Genomic DNA, 22,953 nt, shown 5'->3' with positions numbered 1-22,953 from the left:
GCTTCTCGGTGGCAGCCCCAACAGTCTGGAACGATATCCCTCTGCACATTCGCAGCATCACCTCAATCGCCTCCTTCAAGAGAAACTTAAAAACTCACCTCTACAATCACGCTTTCGAGCGACTCTGAGCTTGGCTCCGCGCCTCTGAGTTGCGGCCACTACGTCTGCAAATTTGCGCGCGTTACAAATTGAACTATTATTATTATTATAGAAGCCATCTGGCTGTCACAAATGATAGCCCAACGAAGAAGTGGCTTATCATCACGTGGAAATGTATAACGGCCAAATACTCGAAACGCAAGTTTCTAAATGTGTATGGGTAAACCGGAGAACCCGGATAAATATCCACATACACGACCATGGGGAGAACATGCAAACTCCAAATATACAGGTGTCAGGGTTGGCATGGAACACACGACCTGCTACATACCAGGCGAGGTAATTAACATCTCGCCAACTACCAGATGGAGAGAGAGCGAATGATTCAGCGGTGCAGGATGCCAGACAAGAGAGAGAGGGGCAAGCCAGAACCTTCAACAATTGCCCAAGGTCTGGGGTAGTATAATTGCGTACGTTTGTGTAGCTCCATAAATGAGTGGTTATAAACGTGGGGGATAACCTGTGTGTGTACTCGGAGAGTGCCATAGACGCACGAGGGGAGTACCTCACACAGATGGAACCTATCCCGCTTGCTGGACTGCCACTGTACCCTGGCAAGCCAGATGGCAACCAATGCCCACAGGGAGGGAAAGCGTTTCACAAAAGGGGCACCGCAGTGGCGAGATGTTAACTCCCTCGCCTGGTATACAGTAGGTCGTAGGTTCCATCCCCACCCTGACGCCTGCTGTATATTTGGAGTTTGCGTGTCTCTCTCTTTCCCTGTCGTCGCGTGGATTTTTCTCTGGGTCCTCTGGTTTTTCCCCCCACAGTTAGAATCACAACGTGCACATTCTGAGCGTTTGGCTGCTATACATTTGCACACGATGAGAAGCCAACTTCGTTGAGCTATCATCTGTGATGGCCAGGTCACTTCTGAAAAAAAGAGCCACTTCAAAGCTCACCAGGGCCTTACCTAGTAAAATAAAAAAATACAAAGAGTTAACATCCCACCACCGCGGCTCTCCACGTGCCACTCTTGCTTTGTTTACATTTGCAGAGCACATTTATAGAAGGGCGTGACATTTTATTGCCTGTTACGCTGCGTCTAGTGCTATTTAACAAATAGGTGAACTGGCCACTTTATTGCAGTGCAGCGCGTATGCGACCGGAACATATATTTTTTTAAATGCTCGTAAAGTTACACCCTTTCTGTCCTCGTCAATTCACGGCTCGATCGGAGGACCTCCCCCTTGCAACCACGTTGGTCGTGCGGGTTGTTTGACCACACCTCGCCACGATGGGCATCGTTGCTGGTGAAGGCGGTTTTGGGTGCCAAAACTGCCTTTGGTGGTGAGATGTTAACTCCTGTGTCTGGCATACAGGAGGTCGTGCGTTCGATCCCGACCCTGACACCTGTATGTTGGAGTTTGCATGGCTCTCTCCTCATGGTCAGGTGGATTTTTCTCCGGGTCCTCCAGTTTTTCCCTCCACATTTAGAAACATTGCGTTTAGAATATTTGGCTACTGCTACACATTTTCACGTGATCAGCCACTTTGTTGAGCTATCATTTACGGCCAGATCACTTCTATAAAAGAGCTATATAGCTCAGTGGGCCCTTAACTGGTAAAATAAAAGTTTTTAAATCCTTTATATTAAGTTCGCTTGCTTGCTTGCGTGCTTGCGTGCTTGCTTGCTTACGACCATGCAAATCTTTCGGTCGTTTTTTAACCCACTTCCCGTGATCCAATCGAGCTGACATTTTGCACACAGACTCGTTGTGCGAGACAATTAATGTTCGTGAAATTTTTTTTCAAAAATTTTACACTGTTTAGGGAAAACAAATTAAATATTTAATTACCAATTGCTTAATACTGGCAGACAATCATCTGACCCATAGGTGGCAGCCATCTCAAGCCAGAGGACGAGAAGACTCTAGCCGCCACGCATATAAAGGATTTATAGTGAAAAACTTTGTTTTTACGGGTTATACTTATTTTCAGTTGAGGGTGCCAGCATCTGTGTCAAGAAATCACTCGCCAGTGATGTTAGCCATGGTCGGGAATCAAACTGAGGTTATCGGGTTTGTGATGCAGTGTGCTAAAACTACTGAGCTCCACCCCTGCCTGTGTATAATTTGTACACTTACTCTGCTGTGGAATTTTTAAAGGGGCACGCGATGCCACGGCCATACCACCCTCTGAATTATACACGCTGCTATTGGGTACAGCGCTGGTGACTTTTGCTGCACATTTAGTGATGCGGCGCTGTAGAGGTAAGCGTTGGTGGATTACACATTCCTTTTACCCCCCCCCCTCTAACCATGGGCATCGAGATGTCTACCATGTGGGTTATGGTGACAGCACCTCTGTGGCGAGAATCAGAATCTATTTCATCATGTTGAAATCTGATGAGCTACGAAGCTTTCTTTCACGGCTGTTCGGCAGTTTTCTCCCTCGCCTGGTATACAGGAGGTCGTGGGTTCGATCCTGACCCTGACACCTGCTGTATATTTCGGGTTTGCATCTCTCTCTGTTCCCGTGGTGGCGTGGATTTTTCTCCGGGTCCTCCGGTTTTTACCTCCACATTTAGAATTAACATCATGCGTTTCGAGTATCTGGCTGCTGCAATACAATTCCCACACGATAAGCCACGTCGCCGAGCTATATCATTGGTGATAGGCAGGACCCTTCTGAAAGAGAACCACATAGTTTAGTGGGCTTTACCTGGTAAAAAATAAATGTATACAGGGGGATTGAGTCTTACCCCTCCCCCGCCTTCTCGCACACTTGGTTTTCTCCAGGCACTCCGGTTTCCTCCCTCATATACAATTAATGGAGTTGGCCAAACATCCCATTACAGGATCACGAAGCTTGGGCAATAGTTGTAGTTGCCACTGGTTCTGGCCGCCTCTCACCTCAATCTGCGGTTTTGCCCGCACCCTCCGTAAAAAAGTAAAAACGAGAAAAAAGAATGCACGCGTTACAAATTCCACGGAGATTTAAGATGCGATTTGCACGAAAGATGCTTTACAAGAATAAAGCGTTACTATTTTTACGACTCTGAATAATGATGCCAGTGAATATTTGGCAACGCCACCCAATGGGGATGTACCACGGCATACGGATTTAATGAGCAGACGATCATTACGCTGTAACGCTCTTCGCTCTTCGTGTGCCCCTGCCAACATTCGAGCCACTTTACGAGTGAACTGCCACGCTATAAAGGGACGGCGAAGAGCCAATTATGTTCCAGAGCACTTTAAAAAAAAAGGTAACTGACGTACGTATGCCAAACTTGTGTCGCACCGTACGTAGCCAACCGCCCTAATCAGAGGTGCGGGGGGGTAAAGTACAAACTAAACACAACAGCAAGCAATTATAACGAAATGAGTTTTAAATCTAGATGATGATTTCAAAGCACATCGCTCCAGTGGCTTCCTAATATCGGAAGGAAGAGCGTTCCAGATGGCCGCAGGGGCGCGTCTTAAAGCACGAGTTGCAGTGAACGGTCTTCGTTCGATGGCTTAGTCAAAAGCCGCCGATGCTGCGAGGATGAGCGGGAAAAAAATTAACCCGTAAAAACAAAGTTTTTCACTATAAATCCTTTATATGCGTGGCATCGGTTTTATTTTATTATTCATTTCTGTTTTTCTTGAGTAAGAGTTTCATTTTTATCACATTGGTATTTTAAATTAAATATGAAATTTTTTTTTCCTAAAAAGTGGAACATTTTGGGAAAAAAATTTCACGAAAATAAATTGTCACGCACAACGAGTCTGTGTGCAAAATGTCAGCTCGATTGGATCACGGGAAGCGGGTTAAAAAACTACCAAAAGATTTGCACGGTCGTAAGCGCGCAAGCAAGCAAGCAAGTGAACTTAATATAAAGGATTTCAAAAGGGCAAGGGTGCATCCCCTGCAATTGCTTCCGCATTTCACTGCTGGAGGTAGAGCCTGCACACAAGGGAGCGCTCGACAGAATTTTGGCCTACTCTTCCACAATGGCCAAACATTTTGGAAGAAGTGGCAGTAGCCCACTCCTTACCCCAACAACAACAACCGCCATTCGCCACTAAGTGACGGTGACATCAACACGACGCTTGTGCCAGGCTATGTGCACCTTGAGGCCACGTGAAGTGTCGAACGCCCGCTGGCAGGAGGTCAAGTGGCAGACCCAGATGCCACAGGTCGACTGACTGAGATGACTGGCTGATGCACCACCTGTGCCCCATACTGTGCCACCACCACCACCACACGCAACCTACCGATCGACTCCACCGTGGTGAAGCCGGTTACGCTGTTGGGTGGGACAACGGGCCGCAAGGTGGAGCAGGATGGACTTTTCATTTCCCGCACCTCCGCTTAGCACGGTTGGCTATGTACCGGGATTCGATCACAACTCTGACGCCTGTATATTTGGAGTTTGCATGTTCTCCCTGTGGTAGTGTGGATTTTTTTTTCTCCGAGTCCTCCGGTTTTTCCCTCCACGTTTTGAAATATGCATCATTGCGGCCAGGTCGCTTCTGAAAAATAAGTTTACAGGAAAACCTTGTATTGCAAGTAACTTGGTCTGCGAGTGTTTTGCAAGACGAGCAAAATTTTTAAATAAATATTTATTTGATAAACGAGCGAGGTCTTGCAATACGAGTAGTACGTGTATACGCTTTGTCTGCCGAGCGTCACGTGATCACAACTCATATACGAGTGCTTTGATGATATACGAGTTCTTTGGATTACAAACACGTTTCCAGAACAAATTATGCTCGCAATCCAAGGTTTTACTGTATACCTCAGTGGGCTTCTTCTGCTCGGATGGGGATGGTTTAGTTTCATTTGTATGTGTTTGGGTGATTTGTTTATCTTTCTTGTATTGTGCACTACTATCATGTTTTTGTATTGTTTGTTGTTGTAACGTTCTTACCCTGTGGCTATCTGTGAAAAAGAGCGTAATAGCTCATCGGATTCCACCAGTATAAATACATATTCTGATTCTGTTTGGAATTGCAATCCCAGAGGTCGCTCAACGGATCATGTCATCCACTCTTTAAAATGTATTTGCAGTGGGCAAATACACAGTGCATCTCTAGAAGCTACGTGTAATAACACCAGCTAAAGGCTAATAACGTATTAAAATAAATATCAAACAAGGTTTTTCAAACACACACACACTGTCAAATAACAATAAAGGGTTTTAGAATTATTACACAAACTCATTGCCCCATTTGCCTGCAACACAGCCCCAAAAGTGCAATGGAGTATCCTTGCTCATAATAACATCTGGTAATCCAGCAGCAATTGTTCAATAAGCCTGCCTCTGCTGAGGAGGCCCAGAGGGGTCAAAGCCGGTCCAGAGTTGTCAAACAAATGCTCATTGATTATTCGATTTAAAGCTTTCGTGACTGCAGGGATTCATCTTCTTGGTTCTTTCGGTAAAGTCACGTAGAATGGCATAATGACTTTAAACCCCCCGCCAAACCTCCTACGCATTTCACAAGTAGTACTAATCGCATATCTGCATTTCCCATAAATATGCTAAATTCCTCTTGATATGCAAATTATTTTGTCAAGGCTCTCTTCGCCCTCCATCCCAGCTTAAATAGTCGCTCCAAGCCTGGGGTGTGTCATTCAGACTGTCTTCTCGGCAGGCCTGTTCTCCTCACCTGAGGACGGCTGCTTGCGTTGCGGCCGAAACGTCGTGAGAATTATTTTATGTTTCATTTTTATTATTTTGTTATTTCCATTCTACGTGACTTGACCGAAAAAACCAAGAAGATAAATGCTCATTGATAATAAAGGCTTTTGGGTTTAGATCGCGTAAGTATAAATGCGTCGCAATCCTCCACCACCCGACACGGCCATTCAGTAAAAAATGTGTCACGTTAACAAAACGCCAATCGGTCACTTCTTCAGCCCACCGGTGTGTTTGAAGAGTCAATCCACAACATTTCGAATTTGAGTACGACGTTTCGCTGGTAATTACATCCAGCATCTTCGGGCGATTTACTGATTGGCCGAGTCGGGTGGTGGAGGGTTGCAACACATTTATACTTACGTGATCTAACCCAAAAAGCCTTTATTACGAATAATACTTGTCGCGAAAGCCTACGTGTTCAAATGCTCATTGATAATATGGATCTGGAAAACCAATTGTTAATATTAAGAATAGGTTTTGTCCTTTCTAGCAATGAAACAGGAGTTGTGTTAAGATGTTCAAACACCAAATAGAAACCTTTTGCAAGGCATCAAGTCTGCATTAACCACACAAACAAACATGTTTTGATTATATGTTTGCATGTTTCGCCACAAAGTACTTGTGGTTAATGCGGATGCCTTGCAAAACGTCTCTGGCGGTCACATTAACTACCATTGTATTTGTTTGTCATGTGCAAATACCCATTGTATATTCTAGACAATACGTGTGACTCAAGCCATGAACACCAGAGGTGATTTCGTTTTTTTTTATTTTAGCAGGTTAAGGGCTCACTGAGCTATACAGCTCTTTTCAGAAGCGACCTGGCAATAACAAATGATAGCTCAACGAAGTGGCTTATCAAATTAACTTTTAAAACAGTCAAATACTCTAAAACGCACCTTGATTTCTAAACGTGGAGGGAAAAACCTGTGGGACACGGAGAAAAATCCACCCAATAATGGGGAGAACGTGCAAACTCCAAATATACTTCATAATAAACGTTTTTGGGTTCGATCGCATCATTTATAAATGTGTCATAACCCTCCACCACCCGACACGGCCAATAAGTAAATCGCCCAAAGATGCTGGATGTAATTACCAGCGAAACGTCGCATAACTAAAAAATTGTAACTGTTGTGGATTCACTCTTCAACACACCGGTGGGCTAAAGTAGTGAACTTTTTGTCCTTTGTCAACGTGACACTTTTTACTGATTGGCCGTGTCGGGTGGTGGAGGGTTACAACACATTTATAAATAACGCCATCTAACCCAAAAACGTTTATTATGAATAATATTGGTCGCGAAAGCCTACGTCCAAATGTACAGGCATCATGATCGGGATCGAACCCACGACCTCCTGTGTGCCAGACAAGAGAGATACCATCTCGCCACCATGGCACCCCTTTAAGTGCGGAGACAGAGCAGAACTCTCCACTTGTATATGCTTCGAGATTTCTCAGGTACAAGAGTTTGCCTCGGTGTAATTCCTTACATTCTTTATTCGGCTTAACCAGGCTTATCACAAGACTTACATCAACACATGAGTAATAAAAAAAACCTCTGAGCAACAATGAACGTTGATCAGACGTTAGGATTAAGCCCCCAGCTGTGAGCCACTGGAACAATGCATTGCATCAAGTGTATCACCACACCCAAATAATACAATCATATTCACCATTAGTATTATTAAACTTGAGCAGCAGTGCAGCGCAGTGCGCCCTCCACATCAATAAGGGCCTGGGTTCGATTCTCAACTCGGGCACCTTTCTGTAGTGGAGTTTGTATGCTGTCTCTCTCTCGGCCCCAGTTTTGCATGGAGTTTCTTCCGAGTTCTGTGGTCTCGTCCCAAAGCCATTTGTTTTTAAAACCACCACACAATGAAACTGGCATAGGCCCAAAACATCCCAACGGGCGAAAAATTACTTGTGAATTACTCAATTGGGACAACACAGTAACAGCAGCAGCAGCAGCTAAATCTCACACCCTTACTGCGAAAAACTTAGCAGGACCCTCCTGCAAAAGACTCGAGAATCAGCGAGGCTTTCCTGGGCAAACGTGCATCATCAATAATAGCGTAAATGCGTGTCGTTAAACACACCACCACCACCCAGACACAGACAATTAGTAAGGTTTAGTCGCCTAAGCAAAACGTGCGCAATTACAGGTAGTCCTCTACTTATGATGGGGATGCGTTACGACGACCCCATCGTAAGTCAAAAATATCGTAAGTCGAAGATGGCCTAGCCTACCCAGGAGCCTTAAAGAATGGTGATAATTTAGCAAAACAGAGAAATTTACAGTACCGTACTGTATGAACTATTTCGATTATGTATTTATTAATTACAATACTGTATTGCACAGCGTCCCAACATACAGTATCGTACGCTGCTGCGTTTGCCTGCCGCGCGAAATTTAAAATATTTTACAATTTTGTCGTATCGCTATCGCCATCGTAAGATCGAAATATCGTCAGTCGGACCATCGTAACTCGGGGACTATCTGTAGTTACTAGTTCAGCACACTCGGTAAGAGTAAATCCACTACAACATTTATCATTCCAGTACCGTGACGTTTTGGTGGAAATTAAAACCAACTTCATTAGACAATAACCAATTCTGATTCTTTCTGGAATTAGCAAGACATTTATATTTACGCAATCGAACCAAAAAAACTCTATTATGGATATTGGTTGCGAAAGCCTACGTGTTACGTGTCATCAAAATAATAACAATACCGTCACTCTTGGTTTAATGCGACAGATACGTTCCTGACAAGTTCCACGTGAAGAGAAAACCGCATTAAGTGGGGAATTACCGAGTTACCGAGTCACGTTTGCACCGTAAACTCAGCCTGCAGTCATTCCCAGGGTGGCACAGAGAACTGAGATAAGGATACGCGCCGCTACGTTGCTCTACTGTATCACTCCGTGTGCTCCCATTCCACTCACCCGCGCGGCTCAAGAAAGTAGTTCGCCGTCGACGGCTCAGAAACCGCGTGAGAACGGTGTGCGCGTTTCTTGTCGTGTGAAAATTATTCCCGAATGGACGAACCCACGTTGCAGCAAAAAGGAGGTAGGGTGAACGCCACGCGTTAAGCGAGGAGTTGCCGTAGAGTCTGTTCTCCTATAAGGCTGCGTGTTTTCAAAACGTGAATTGAACATAACGTCATGAATGTATTTGGGAACATGTTTATTTTTATATAGCGCGCCATCGAGTGAACAAAACTACGGCGCGCGAGGAGGAAGAAGCGGTAGCGTCGTCGCACAAGGCGGGATGCTGCTGGATGCTTTTAGGCGCCACCCACGCGCCTCAGTCTTTGTTCGGCCTGCGTACGCATCTCACGCATTATCGCGGACAGACCGTGCTTTACCCCCCTACGTTACATATTATTCATTATAACGCGATTTTTCCATAACGCGTCATTCTTGAGGAACGCAATTACCGCCGCGTTATAGAACAGACTATAGGCCGAAACACTCCACAAATCCACCGTGCGTTGTCTCCAAAGTGTCGAGGGCAACCGCGTTGACATTGTCCCCACGTACACCTCTGCCGGTCGGGAGGTAATCAAGCGGGGGGGGGGGGGGCACATGCTTTAACTTGCATAAACACTCCCAAGGACGCCCGAGGGAGAATTTGCACACCAGATGAGGGACACATTTGCGAGGCAAAGCAAAAACGTTTTGTAGGGCGGGCGGGCGCTGGCACGGCAGCCTGCGTCGAGAACCACCGGCACCAGCAGAAGCTTGTACAGCTTTAATGCCACCGTCGATATTTATCGAACCGTTCTGATGAATTTGCAAAGGCGGTTCTTTAAAAAAAATAAAGCGCCACCCGCAGATGCGGAATTCGCCGAGGAAAAAAGAGCAGCACCTGAAATTTGCGTGGTCACGCTACTGGTGGCGGAAGGTGCTAGACTGGAGGAAGCTCTACAGCGAGTGGCGCCAAGGTGGTTAGGAGATGTCCACTACCTCGTCTGGTATACAGGAGGTCATGGGTTCGATCCCGACCCGAACGCCTGCCCTATACAGTATTTGGAGTTTACGTGTCCCTCTCTCTCCCCGTTATGGATTTTTTTCCGGGTCCTATGGTTTTTTCCTCCAAATTTAGAATCAACATCATGCTGCTATGCTTTAAGAGTATTTGGCTGCTATAAATTTGCACATGAGCCAATTCGTTGAGCTATCATTTGTGGCCAGGCCACTTCTGAAAAACAGCTATATAGCTCAGTCGGCCTGACCTGGTAAAATACAAATAGTTTACAATATAGTTTTCAGAGAGCCCCTCAAGACGGTGCTTTGGCCTACTCTTCCACGCTGACCAGATGTCTCGGAAGAGGCAAGAGTGCCCAACCGTTACCCCACGCACGCAACGTGCCGATCGACTAACCAAGAGGCAATGGGTGGGTGGGGAATTTAAAAAACTGGCCTCATCGTTTCCACGGCTGCAATGGTTAGAACACTGGGACTTGCAATCCAGAGGTTGCTAGCCGACCACATTAACTACTGTTTAATTTGCTTGTCATGTGCATGTAAACAATGCATCTCTAGACAATGTGTGTGTGACTCGGGCCATAACACCAGAAGTGATATCGTAATTTGTATTGTACCGGGTAAGGCCCACTGAGCAATATATAGATATTTTTCATAAGCAAACTGGCTGTCACAAATGATAGCTCAACTTAGTGGCTCATCATCGTGTGGATTATTAGTGCAGCCAATTACTCTAAACTCATGATGCTGATTATAAACATGGAGGGAAAAACCTGAGGACCCCGAGAAAAATCCACGCGACCACGAGGCGAGAGACACGCAAACTCCAAATATACAGCAGGCGTTGAGTAGGGGTCAGGATCGAACCCACACTCTCCTACATACCAGGCGAGGAAGATAACTACCGAACATCTGTGAAAACTACTGGACATCTGAGAAAAGGAGCTGCATAGCTCATCGGATTTCTCCAAGATAAATATAGATTCTGATAAAAAAAAGAATCAGACTCTCGCCACCGAGGTGAAATTAAACCCGCTTTCTGTACTGCCTCCATACCCATGGCCATAAGCCACCAGGTGGTCATCTCGATGCCCATGGTTAAGGGGGCGGGCGGGGGTAAAGGAATTTGTCATCTACCAATGCTTGACTTCATAACGGCATGATAATTCAGTGTGTATGGACGTGGCTTTGATTGCCCCTTTCAAAATTCCACAGCAAAGCGAGTGTGAAAATTACGCACAGAGGCGGGAGGAGGGAAGGGAAAGTGAACTGATGTGACGACCTCTGGATTGCAAGTCCGATTGGCTAACCATTACATCGCGGTCGTCACCGCACACACGCGTATGGCGTAATCAGAACGTCGGTGACCGCGTTCAAACCACAATGCGGAAGTTTTACGAGGTATGCGGGCCGGAGCGAAAGGCAATAGGGAAACCCACACGAAGCCCCTTTAAAAAGCAGGCAGGGCCGGTCTGGTCTTATCGCAACGCCACCACCACCACAGTCTGTCACCCGTCGTATCAATACGAGTTCAGGGCAGGCTTTGTGGTTGCGAGCCGGCTTCAGCGGGCGAATGACATTGTACTGGCACGCAGGCAAGGGCCCTCTCTTGCGTACACTTCCCTGGAGAAGACTACGTCTGCCCATCATCACGTACACGTGTACCGATCGGTTCACATCCGACCGACTTTTTACGAGTTACAATAATTAATGGTAATTCGGCGAATTCGGGAATCGTGACGTTGAAGAAAGGCGCCGTGTTTCACATGGTCTCTGCAGGAGTTTCACGACAGCGGGTGAACGTAGCTACGCGAGATCCCAAATGGGCACCATGGTGGCGAGGTGTTGAACATCTCGCCTGGTATCAGAATATTTATTCATACTGGAGGAATCTGATGAGCGAAAAAGCTCTTCTTCCCAGATGTCCAGTAGGGGCAGGTAAGAACGTATCAAGCACAAACAATAGAAAAACACGATCATGGTGCAAAGTACAAGAAAGGTAAACAAATCACTCAAGCACATACAAATAAAACTAAACCATTCCCATCCTACAAGACAAACACACACTATGAAATTTACTTATTGTTCAAAAGCAACCTGTCAACAAATGATAGCTCAACAAAGTGGCTTATACAGGTCGTGCGTTCGATCCTGACCCTGACGCTTGCTGTATATTTAGAGTTTGCATGTCTCTCTCTCTCTCCCCCGTGGTCGCGTGGAATTTTCTCCGGGTCCTCCGGTTTTCCCCTCCACGTTTAGAATCAACAGGCGTTTTAGAGTATTTGGCTGCTATAAATTTCCACGAGCCACTTCGTTGAGCTATCATTTATGATATCCAGGTCGCGTCTCAGTAGGCCTTGCCGGGTAAAATAAACATAGAAGTAATTCAGTAATTTCCTGTGTCATTTTTTTCAACTTGGAAAATTCGGACGGTGACGCCGGCACGCAACAGCCTACCCATTTCGAAACGAGGTGACGGGATATTTTAAAGTCCACCGTGAAGCATGTTGCGCGTAGTATTTCACGGCGATGGTGGTTGAACAACAAGTGTGGACAAGACGAAAAAAAGTCACAGGAACTGCAACACCGTGGGACGTGGTGATGGATGGGCGACGTGGCGACTGACCGCCAGCGAGCGAGCGAGAGAATCCGGAGCGGCTCGCTCGCTCATCAATCAACCCCCGACCGCTTTACGTTTCTACGGGAAGAAAATAAATGAGTAGAAGCCGGTTTGTTTTTACGAAGCGACTCGGGCACCTCACGGTTGTTGTTAAGCACGTGGCCCTGGGGGAGCCACACGTACCACGTGACCTATCAGACAAAGGTCCCCCGTGTAGCCTTAATAGACTTCTGAGGAAGGGGCCGTTAGCGAGCACCTGCGAAGGCCGTGCAGTACTAGGGTACGCCCAGGACCAGTTAAGATAATCTAAGAAATATATAAATATTCAAATATCTTTTCATTCATATATGTTACATATATACATATTCATGTAATATTTATTTACATATACCAACATTTATAGATGGTAATACCCCGATTTATGTCTTCCCCTTTTGTGTCGTTTCGCAAACACGTCTTCACTTTGTTATGAACACCGCTGCACGATTTGCGTCGCCTCATCCCCCACACACTCACGTCGCTGACGGAATTGTCCGTCCTCTCTCATTATCCGTCGCCTCTCAGCCTTCCAGTACGACTACCACCCACTACTACCACCCACTACTACCACCACCACCCACTGCTACCCTGTAAATTGCTTTGATTGATGTCGTTTCCATATTCGTCGCACCTTTAATGAACGCATACCCCCCACCCCGTGACGTAAACTGGGGGTATTGCAGTACTAAATGTATATTTACTATATACAGTATTTCGTCTTTTGTACTGGACGTCTTCAGGCATGTAATAGGCTACGTGCTTCCGGTCAGAGGGGCGCCACGGTGGCGAGAAGTTAACTACCTCGCCTAGTATACAGAAGGTTTTGGGTTCGATCCCGACCCTGACGCCTGCTGTATAGTATTTGGAGTTTGCGTGTCTCCTCTCTCCCAGGTCCTCCGGTTTTCCCTCAACATTTGAGAATCAAAATCACGTGTTTAGAGTATTTGGCTGCTATAAATTCCCACGTGATGATAAGCCACTTCGTTGGGCTATCATTTGTGATAGCCAGGTCGCTCCAGAAAAAGAGCTGTATAGCTCGGTGGGCCTTACCTGGTCAAATAAAAAAATATAGTTTAGTTTACATGGTACGTGTGGCTCCCTAGGTACATGGGCTGAAGAACCACCAACTTGTGGTTCACGAGCCACAAAGTTTATGAAAGTTTGTATGAAAAAAAAGTGTGTAGTCCACTGGCTTTATCTGAACAACGTTGTTTAATCGACCGTTTAACTCGCGCGCATTGACCAGCATGGTGAAGTAAAGTCAAACAACACCCCATGACGACAGAGTGTGCGGGAGGAGGCATTCATCTAGCAGTGGATTGGCAAAGGGGACAACAATTATCGTTCATTATCGTCAGTCATGATCAATCCATTGCGAGACCTTCCCAGGTCACCATGATCATCATCTCAAGAGTCTTGCGATGCAGCAAACCATCTCGTACCTTCACAGGTACGCTTGTGCTCCCAACCATTATCAACCCACATTGAGATAGTGTAGTGAATTCTAGATTTGTGACTGCAAGGATTCATATTCTTAGGTTTTTTCAGTAAAGTCACGTAGGTAAAAAATTAAAATAATAAAAGTAAAATAAAATAAAAAAATCACGACGTTTCGGAGGCAACACAAGCTTCCGTCTTCAGGTGGAACCTTCACAGCACGATAGCTGTATCAAGTGTAGTGAAGTACGGACCGAACGCAGAGTGGAGGAAGGACCTCCGATGAGCATGGATGGCTACGTACGGTGTGAAAGCATTTCAACATACATATGACAAACATGTGGGCCGAAAATTATATTCGCAACAGGCAGTGTGTTATTCTCCTGCTTCGAGGAAACCAGTCAAGTTGAGGCCAATAGCTCTTTTCAGGATATTTACCGGCCGCCTTTGTCAATCCAACTGCTCGATGAACGCCTACCCATGCTGTGTCGGTATGCCGGGCGACAGTTTGACCATACTTCACCACATTGGTAAGTGCAGATTGATGAAGGGAGCTGCTCAGCACTCGTTTCAGGTATCACCCTCCACTCAAGTTTTCCACGGTCAAAGAAATTAACTCGGGCAAACCACTGCGCCACCACTCCACCCTACATTCCCATATCTACTCAACTCCCTTATCAGCTCGGGCATTATCTACATTTGTTTCAGTACAATTCGTTGAAAAGGCACTAAAACTTATTTTAAGATCTTATTCGCAACTAGTACAACTACCTTCCCACATGAAATCACAAGTGGCTGCTCTTGCTACATCGCTCATAACATGAGGGTTACCAAGTGGTGTTGCTCTGAGCCAACAACACTGCTGATGAGATCAAATAAAGTTAAATCAGTCCAAGGTTGCATAAATAAATACAAACGACTGGACGGTTGACCATCCACGCACTATACGGGCTCAAGACAACTGGTCAAGATTCTGATCTGTATGTTGAACTTATTTCGCACGATACGCAAGCCAACCGCGCTAATCGGAGGTGTTTAGACGCACTGTACGATTTAGTCATGAGCACACCCACCTTATTAGTAAAAAATAACATAAGCACACCCTACCTCTCCTTGCCTCCCTCCTAAGAGACGACGAATCTTGATGGATTCTGATCCGGTTGAACAAAGTTAAGGGTACAGCACCCCCCGCCCCCCTCTGAGAGGGTATTTTGGCGTCCTCTTCCACGCTGACCAGACGTCTTGGAAGAGGTGGGCGAACCCACACTTTAACACACCACCACATACAACCTGCCCATTAACTGCGGTACAACCAATTCATACCCGCTGGGTGGACAATAAAAGGAAGGAGGGGAAAACCCAAGAAACGTTTGAGTCACCTGCTGTGCCTGGAGATTGAATCGAAACGATGACACCTGGAATTGCAGTTCCCGTGTGCTAACCATCACTCCGTGGTGGCGAGATGTTAACTACTTCGCCTGGTATGCAGGAAGTCATGGGTTCGATCCAGACCCCGACGTCTGTATATTTGGAGTTTGCGCGTCTCTCTCTCTCCCTGTGGTGGAGTGGATCTTTTTCCAGGGTCCTCCGGTTTTTCCCCTCCACATTTAGAATTGACGCCAGAGGTCGCAAACGGGTTTTGACTCCTTACCCGTACCCGGCCGCACCAGGGTCGCAAACGGGTACCCGTACCCGGCCGTACCCGTACCCTACTCGTACCCGGCCGGGTACGGTACGGGTATCGGGTACCCGATTGCGACCTCTGGGATGAAGCCATGTTGCAGGCGCGGGTGGGTTGATTCTAGGAACTTGAATTGTGAGAAGAGACAAGACGTTGGGAAATGAGTGACAAACGGTTACTCATATTCTTCAGTGACTCACGGCCTACCCGTACCCGTGCCCGGCCGCACCAGGGTCGCAAACGGGTACCCGTACCCGGCCGGGTACGGGTAGCCGGGTATCGGGTAGGGTACGGGTATCGGGTACCCGATTGCGACCTCTGATTGACGTGCGTTTAGAGTATTTGGCTGCTTCCAATTGCCGCGTGATAAGCCACTTCATTTGCAACGGCCATGTCGCTTCTGAAAAAGATGTCAGTGGATCCTTACTGGTCAAATTAAAATACAGCAGTTCATAATTTCACTCCACGGAAGCAAGAAAAGGACACGGCTTTTACCGTGACCTGCCATCGCTAAGCCCAGCATTGCTAATGCAGCTTATTCGTCGTGTATGCACCCCGGGGGGGCCCTCAATCGTCCACGTGATCTGCCGGAGCCCAATTATCCTGGGAGAACGTTCGCTCGCTGGCTGGCTTACCGGCTGGCTCGGTTGCGTCAAGTTCAAGCGTCGTCACACAGGGTCGCGGGTTCGCTGGGGCGCTCGCTCTGCAATTCGCGGACTTTGGGACGAATCGTAAACGGCGAGCAAAGTACCGCGCTGCAAAACTGGGCGCCGCGATTTACCACCCCCCGCCCCTGTACCCTGCACAACACAATTGCGATCCAATAAATTCTTGCCATTCAAGGTTTTGAAGGACGGTTAACTCATTGGTTACTTTGTCGGCGATGAGATTTCCCTCCCAAATTTGAAACCGGCCGAGCCATCGGCTGTCACGTCGCGAAACGAAGAATCCATTCTCAAGACGCGAAAGAAGTTTTACGTATGTACGTATATTCGGAACTCTCGCAGAGTAGCAGTCAGCTCTTCGTGTTGAACAACAGCCCACGGAAGAGGATATGCCGGAGCTACCTCCGACATCCCTCCCTGTTACCTCTGGACCACACACGGGACACTTTCCCCACTCAATCTGCATCCGAGAATTGCTTTTATTTTTTAAACATTGTCGGGAATATAGCAGTTACCAGTGGCAGGAAAGGTAAAAAACACCCGATTATGTAAACATAACGATTATAAAAGAGCGATTGCGCATACGCGAATCGATGTGTGAATAGCAAACCAGAGGAATCCGTGGTGCTGGCCGCATTATTTATTATTCATGTCAACTGGGCAGCGGAAGTTTTGATGACGGACGGTCAAGACTACTGACAAGGTGGTAGCCAAGAGGGATGACACATCTGAGAGGACGTCTACCAGAGGAGATGGAGCGATGGCATCAGCTGGGTGGAATGTTACATCAAAGAATCATTCAGAATCTTTATTTATACTCGAGGAATCTGATGAGCTATGAAGCTCTTTCACAGATATAGCGAGAGGTGGCAGTGGCTTGGAGGAGGCCTTCATCCAGCAGTGAATTGACCGTGGCCGATGAGAATGACGAGTTGGCAGGAAGGGCTCCAAGTGGCCATTGCTACAGTGCTTAGTCAGCAACGGCACAGGAATCTTTGCGTTTGAATATGGGCAGCCACCCGTAACTAAACCAGGTTGTCATGTTCAGCAAGTTCTATAGAAAAACCCTCGTCAGAAATGCCTGCACACCAAAAATAAACCCACATTATTTTGTCTTTTGCATTTAATTTGTGCAGTTCGCCGCCTTGAGGGTCGCATGGCCACAAACATAATGGTGATTTTACTTACCCCAAGGAAAACCTCGAAGAGTCTCAAGATTTAATTCAAGAGGGCACTGCTAGATTGAAATCGTTTGGCCAAATCCATAAGCGTTTTTGCTTTTGTGTACACGAGGAAAACGGACACTCAATGTTCCACACAGATGGATTAAATAATCCACTGTCCTTCATAGAGGTTTTTTGGGTTAGATCGCGTAAATATAAGTATCGTTAAACCCGTCACCACCCCACAGCCAATTAGTAAGGTTTGTCACGAAACTAAACGTACAAATTCGTTACTAGTTCCGCAAACCGGTGTTGGAAAGTAAACCCACAAAATGATACTGGTTGTAATTCCAACCAGCATCATAAGGCCAGCCAGAGTGTGGAGAAATCCTCCTCCTGTTTCGGTCTTAGATAGAGAATAAATGTCCTACTTTAGTATCCGGACAATCTCGCTTCCCACACCCACACGACACAATCTGGCATTGCCAAGCAATTCACCCATGCCAGCACTGCCCAGGCTCAAAAAAAATCTGCTGAGCTTGCCCGAGGTCCGACAGTCTGGACACATTCAGGGCAACTTGGTTGTAAGCCTCTGAACAGTGAACGGATGAATAATGCACTCCGAAGTCGACTTTGGAAGCAGGCTATATGTACGGTAGGAGCGATGGTTACGCGACTGCGATAAATATTTCAGGATGGGCCGCCCGTGTCTTGTTCAAAGTGGATGCGCCGACGTTTCGCTTGAGATGCCGGTAGCTTTTTCAGGAACCGAGCTTTTGGGACGAAACATCAGGCAACCGTACTGGTATGCACGCAATAACAACCCCAAGACACAATCAGAACGCTGCATAACAAAAACCGCGACAGCCATTGATTGAGATTGCACCAGTGGGGATAATTTTTCCATGAAAACAACCAACACCTCCTCCTCCTCCACCGACTAAGACTTTCAGGAAATCAAAAAGACGAATCGCCTCAATCCTTGACTCAAGAGATGTCACACGTCTGGGTCATATTTGACATTACTGGGAAAAGACAAATAATCATAATTATCACGTGCTGTACAGAGAGACACCTTTGTCAAAAACACTTGAAATCTATTCAAACTTTAACTAGCGCTGCTTGTTTCTGGCCGTCTGGCGTTTTAGGGAGGTGCTCGGCAACTATGCAACAACGCTGCAAATAATGAAGGTAGTGGTCAGTTGCCGAGGGTAGTTTGACCATACTTCACCACGCCTGTTCAAGTTAGGAAAAAAAACAAGGTGCTGTTAGAAACCAGTCAATGTGACTGCACTCATTAAAACGACCTCACAAACACACCGTATCTACGGATATGTGCGCATACCTGTCAACCCCGTATTCTTGCACATGGAAATTGAGTTTTCAGGTCCATATGACGTACAGCCGTTTCAATACAGGAAAAACACATTTTTGTCCATTTGTTTGCGTTTCTCCCTTGTGATGGGACTTTGTAAGATGAACGTTGATATATGTATAAGGGGATGGGCTGACTAAATGGGTCTGTAATAAGTTAGGCACTGATAAGAGGTTGACAGGTGTAATTCTTTCGCACTGTACCAGGTGCTGCACAATCGATGTCATTACCGTTTTACAATCCACTGCTGGATGAAGGCCTCAGATTCTGTGGCGTGGTTCCTCTGTCAATCCACTGCTGGATGAGGCCCTCAGATGCTACACTGTGTGGAGTGGTTACTGTCAATCCACTGCTGAATGTAGGCGTCAGATGCTACACTGTGTGGAGTGGTTACTGTCAATCTACTGCTGGATGAGGCCTCAGATGCTACACTGTGTGGAGTGATTACTCTGTCAATCTACTGCTGGATGAGGCCTCAGATGCTACACTGTGTGGAGTGGTTACTCTGTCAATCCACTGCTGAATGAAGGCCTCAGATGCTACACTGTGTGGAGTGATTACTCTGTCAATCTACTGCTGGATGAGGCCTCAGATGCTATATTGTGTGGAGTGGTTACTCTGTCAATCCACTGCTGGATGAAGGCCTCAGATGCTACATTGTGTGGAGTGGTTACTCTGTCAATCTACTGCTGGATGAGGCCTCAGATACTACACTGTGTGGAGTGGTTACTCTGTCAATCTACTGCTGGATGAGGCCTCAGATACTACACTGTGTGGAGTGGTTACTCTGTCAATCCACTGCTGGATGAGGCTTCAGGTGTTACACTTTGCGGAAATGGTTCATCTGTCAATGCACTGCTGGGTAAATGCCTTTGTACCATACTTCACTCAAGTCCACAACAACTCACAACAACAACGACCGGTTGAACTTAGTTTTTTTAAATCATCACCATTATCATTCGTCTATACCAGGGGTCGGCAACCTACGGCTCCGGAGCCGTATGCGGCTCTTTACGGGCTGCTTCTTGACGATATGTACGTATGTACAGTATGTACTCATGTGCATTGCGGCTCTTGAAATAGTGAATTTTGTACCGAATTGGAAAGAAATGGCTCTTCTTGTTATTTTGGTTGCCGACCCCTGGTCTAGACCTTCACCGCAAGTTCACAACTCACCCCCCCTCAACTCGAGCGGCGTTTGTCTCAGAAGTCTCTCCACGCACTCCGCTCCACGAAAGCCACCCAAGTGACGAGCGAGCCCACCGAAAACCACCACCAACACCACCACCAACAACAACTAACACCACCACCAACAACAACTAACACCACCACTAACAACAACTAACACCACCACTAACACCACCACCAACACCACCACCACACACACCAACACCACCACCAACACCACCACCAACAACTAAGAACACCACCACCAACACCACCACCAACAACAAAACACCACCACCAACAACAACTAACACCACCACTAACACCACCACCAACAACTAACACCACCACCAACACCACCACCAACAACACCACCACCAACAACTAACAACACCACCACCAACAACAACACCACCATCCACCACCAACATCACCACCACAAACACCACCACCACCCACACACACCAACAACACCACCAACAACACCACCACCACCATCCACCACCAACACCACCTACACACACCACCAACACCACCACCACCCACACACACCACCCACACACACCATCCACCACCAACAACACCACCACCACCACCACCAACACCACCAACACCACCACCAACAACACCACCAACACCACCACCACCCACACACACCAACTACCACCACCAACACCACCACCACCCACACACACCACCTACACACACCATCCACCACCAACAACACCACCACCCACACACACCAACACCACCACCCACACACACCAACACCACCACCAACAACAACACCACCACCAACACCACCACCACCCACACACACCATCCACCACCAACAACACCACCACCACCAACACCACCACCACCCACACACACCAACACCACCACCACCAACAACACCACCACCACCCACACACACCAACACCACCACCACCAACAACACCACCACCACCCACACACACCACCCACCACCAACAACACCACCACCACCAACACCACCACCACCCACACACACCAACACCACCACCACCAACAACACCACCACCACCCACACACACCACCCACACACACCATCCACCACCAACAACACCACCAACACCACCACCACCCACACACACCAACACCACCACCAACAACAACACCACCACCATCCACCACAAACTCCACCACAAACACCACCACCAACACCACCCACACACACCAACACCACCCCCACCACCACCAACAACGATACCACCACCAACACCACCACCACCCACACACACCAACAACACCACCAACAACACCATCACCACCACCAACAACACCATCCACCACCATCCACCAACAACACCACCAACAATACCACCACCACCACCAACACCACCAACACCCCCACCACCACCAACAACACCACCACCACCACCAACACCACCACCAACACCACCCACACACACCAACACCACCCCCACCACCACCAACAACACAACTCGCACAACTCACCTCATTGGGTAGACTGATCTCGAAGAGGTCGAGTCTGTTCTCGTTCCAGTGGTTGATGATTTCCCTCAGCTTGCGTCTCTCCTCCTCCATCGCCATCCTTACACGCGGCGGCCCCCCCCCCGCCTCAACTGTGTGGGCCCGGGGCGGCCTACCCCCCCCACGCACGCACGCCGAAGCCGCCTCGCGATGAGGAGAAGAAATGGGTGTGTGGTGTTGTATGTTGTTTGTGTTGGTATGTTGTGTGTGTGTTGTATGTTGTGTTGTGTATGTTGTGTTGTGCGTTGTATGTGTTGTATGTTGTGTTGTGTGTGTTGTGTATGTTGTGTGTGTATGTGTGTGTTGTGTTGTATATTGTATGTGTTGTGTGTTGTGTATGTTGTGTGTGTATGTGTGTGTTGTGTGTTGTATGTTGTGTTGTGTATGTTGTGTGTGTGTGTTGTGTGTTGTTTGTGTTGTGTGTTGTGTTGTGTATGTTGTGTTGTGTGTTGTATGTGGTGTATGTTGTGTGTGTTGTGTGTTATATGTGTATGTTTTGTATGTTATATGTGTATTTGTGTGTTGTATGTGTTGTATGTTGTGTTGTGTATGTTGTGTGTTGTATGTGTGTATTGTGTGTGTGTGTAGGGGAGCCTTTGGCCGTTCCCAAACCACACAAGACAATCGACTTCAAACTCCCTCCACCTTCCTTCCTTTCTTTCGCCTCCTTCCTTCGCCCCCCCACCACCGAAACGACTCACTAGCTAACGTCTACACCGACCTAACAACGATATGGCAACGTAATATAATATTTATTTTACAAATTTTTCCTATTTTCCCCTCAGCCTGCTTTGCTTCGCCCCCCCCTCAGCCCGCCACACACACACACAGCGCACGGGCCCAAAATGTCCGCACCTTCGCGCAAAGCCCCCCCCCACTGCCCCCACGTCGTCGTCACCGTCAACGACGCCGCCAAAGACGCCGAAGACGACGAAGACGACGCCACAAACCACAAGGAGCGCGCACACGGCCCCCCCGAACACGAGCAAACGACGACGACGCCACCGCCGCCAAACCAAACCGCCGCCGCCGGAAGGAACCCCCGGGACCTCCCCCCTCCCTCAACCACTCGGCCCTCGCCCCTCCCTAAAGACTCCATATATGGGCATGTGGGCGGGGCTTCGTATGTAAATTAGCGCTGGGGGGTGAGGTGGGGGGAATGAAGGGTTGATTCCGCCCCCTTTGACACGCCCATCTCTGGCAATGGACCAATCGGAGAAGGTGTTTTTTTTCAGTTAAGTAACCTCCCCCCACACACACTCGATGGGGCGTGGCTTTTGTAAGCTCCGCCCCTCAATGTGGCAGGTGGGATTTTATTAAGCTCCTCCCACAAGAGAGTAGGAGGGGCTTCAATGGAAGCAGTGAGGTCAGGGTGCAGTTTAAACTCAATGTGCATATAAGTTTAAACTTAACGAGGTACACATACGTTTAAATTAAACAATGAACATATAAGTTTAAACTAAACAATGTGCATATAAGTTTAAACTAAACAATGTGCATATAAGTTT

General features: G+C 47.3%; 1 protein-coding gene across 9 annotated transcripts in view; it reads right to left on the bottom strand.

Annotated features, from left to right (window-relative positions):
- The window catches only part of AFDN (afadin, adherens junction formation factor), a 217,466-nt gene extending 195,006 nt beyond the window's left edge, over positions 1-22,460 (bottom strand). For 6 of the 9 annotated variants that reach the window (XM_061574669.1, XM_061574665.1, XM_061574664.1 and 3 more), the window contains exon 1: positions 21,410-21,635. In XM_061574669.1, the coding sequence (XP_061430653.1) occupies positions 21,410-21,505 (96 nt within the window). In that variant the 5' untranslated portion in view covers positions 21,506-21,635. Of the gene's footprint in view, positions 1-21,409; positions 22,065-22,300 lie in introns of those variants that run through there. The other 3 variants (XM_061574668.1, XM_061574662.1, XM_061574667.1) reach the window with 3 other exon arrangements.
- Between the last annotated feature and the right edge of the window lie 493 nt (positions 22,461-22,953).

Source organism: Lethenteron reissneri, chromosome 56, assembly GCF_015708825.2.
Source record: "Lethenteron reissneri isolate LAM-NWPU_2019-01 chromosome 56, ASM1570882v1, whole genome shotgun sequence".
Taxonomy (NCBI): domain Eukaryota; kingdom Metazoa; phylum Chordata; class Hyperoartia; order Petromyzontiformes; family Petromyzontidae; genus Lethenteron; species Lethenteron reissneri.
This window is presented reverse-complemented; position numbering and strand designations above follow the sequence as displayed.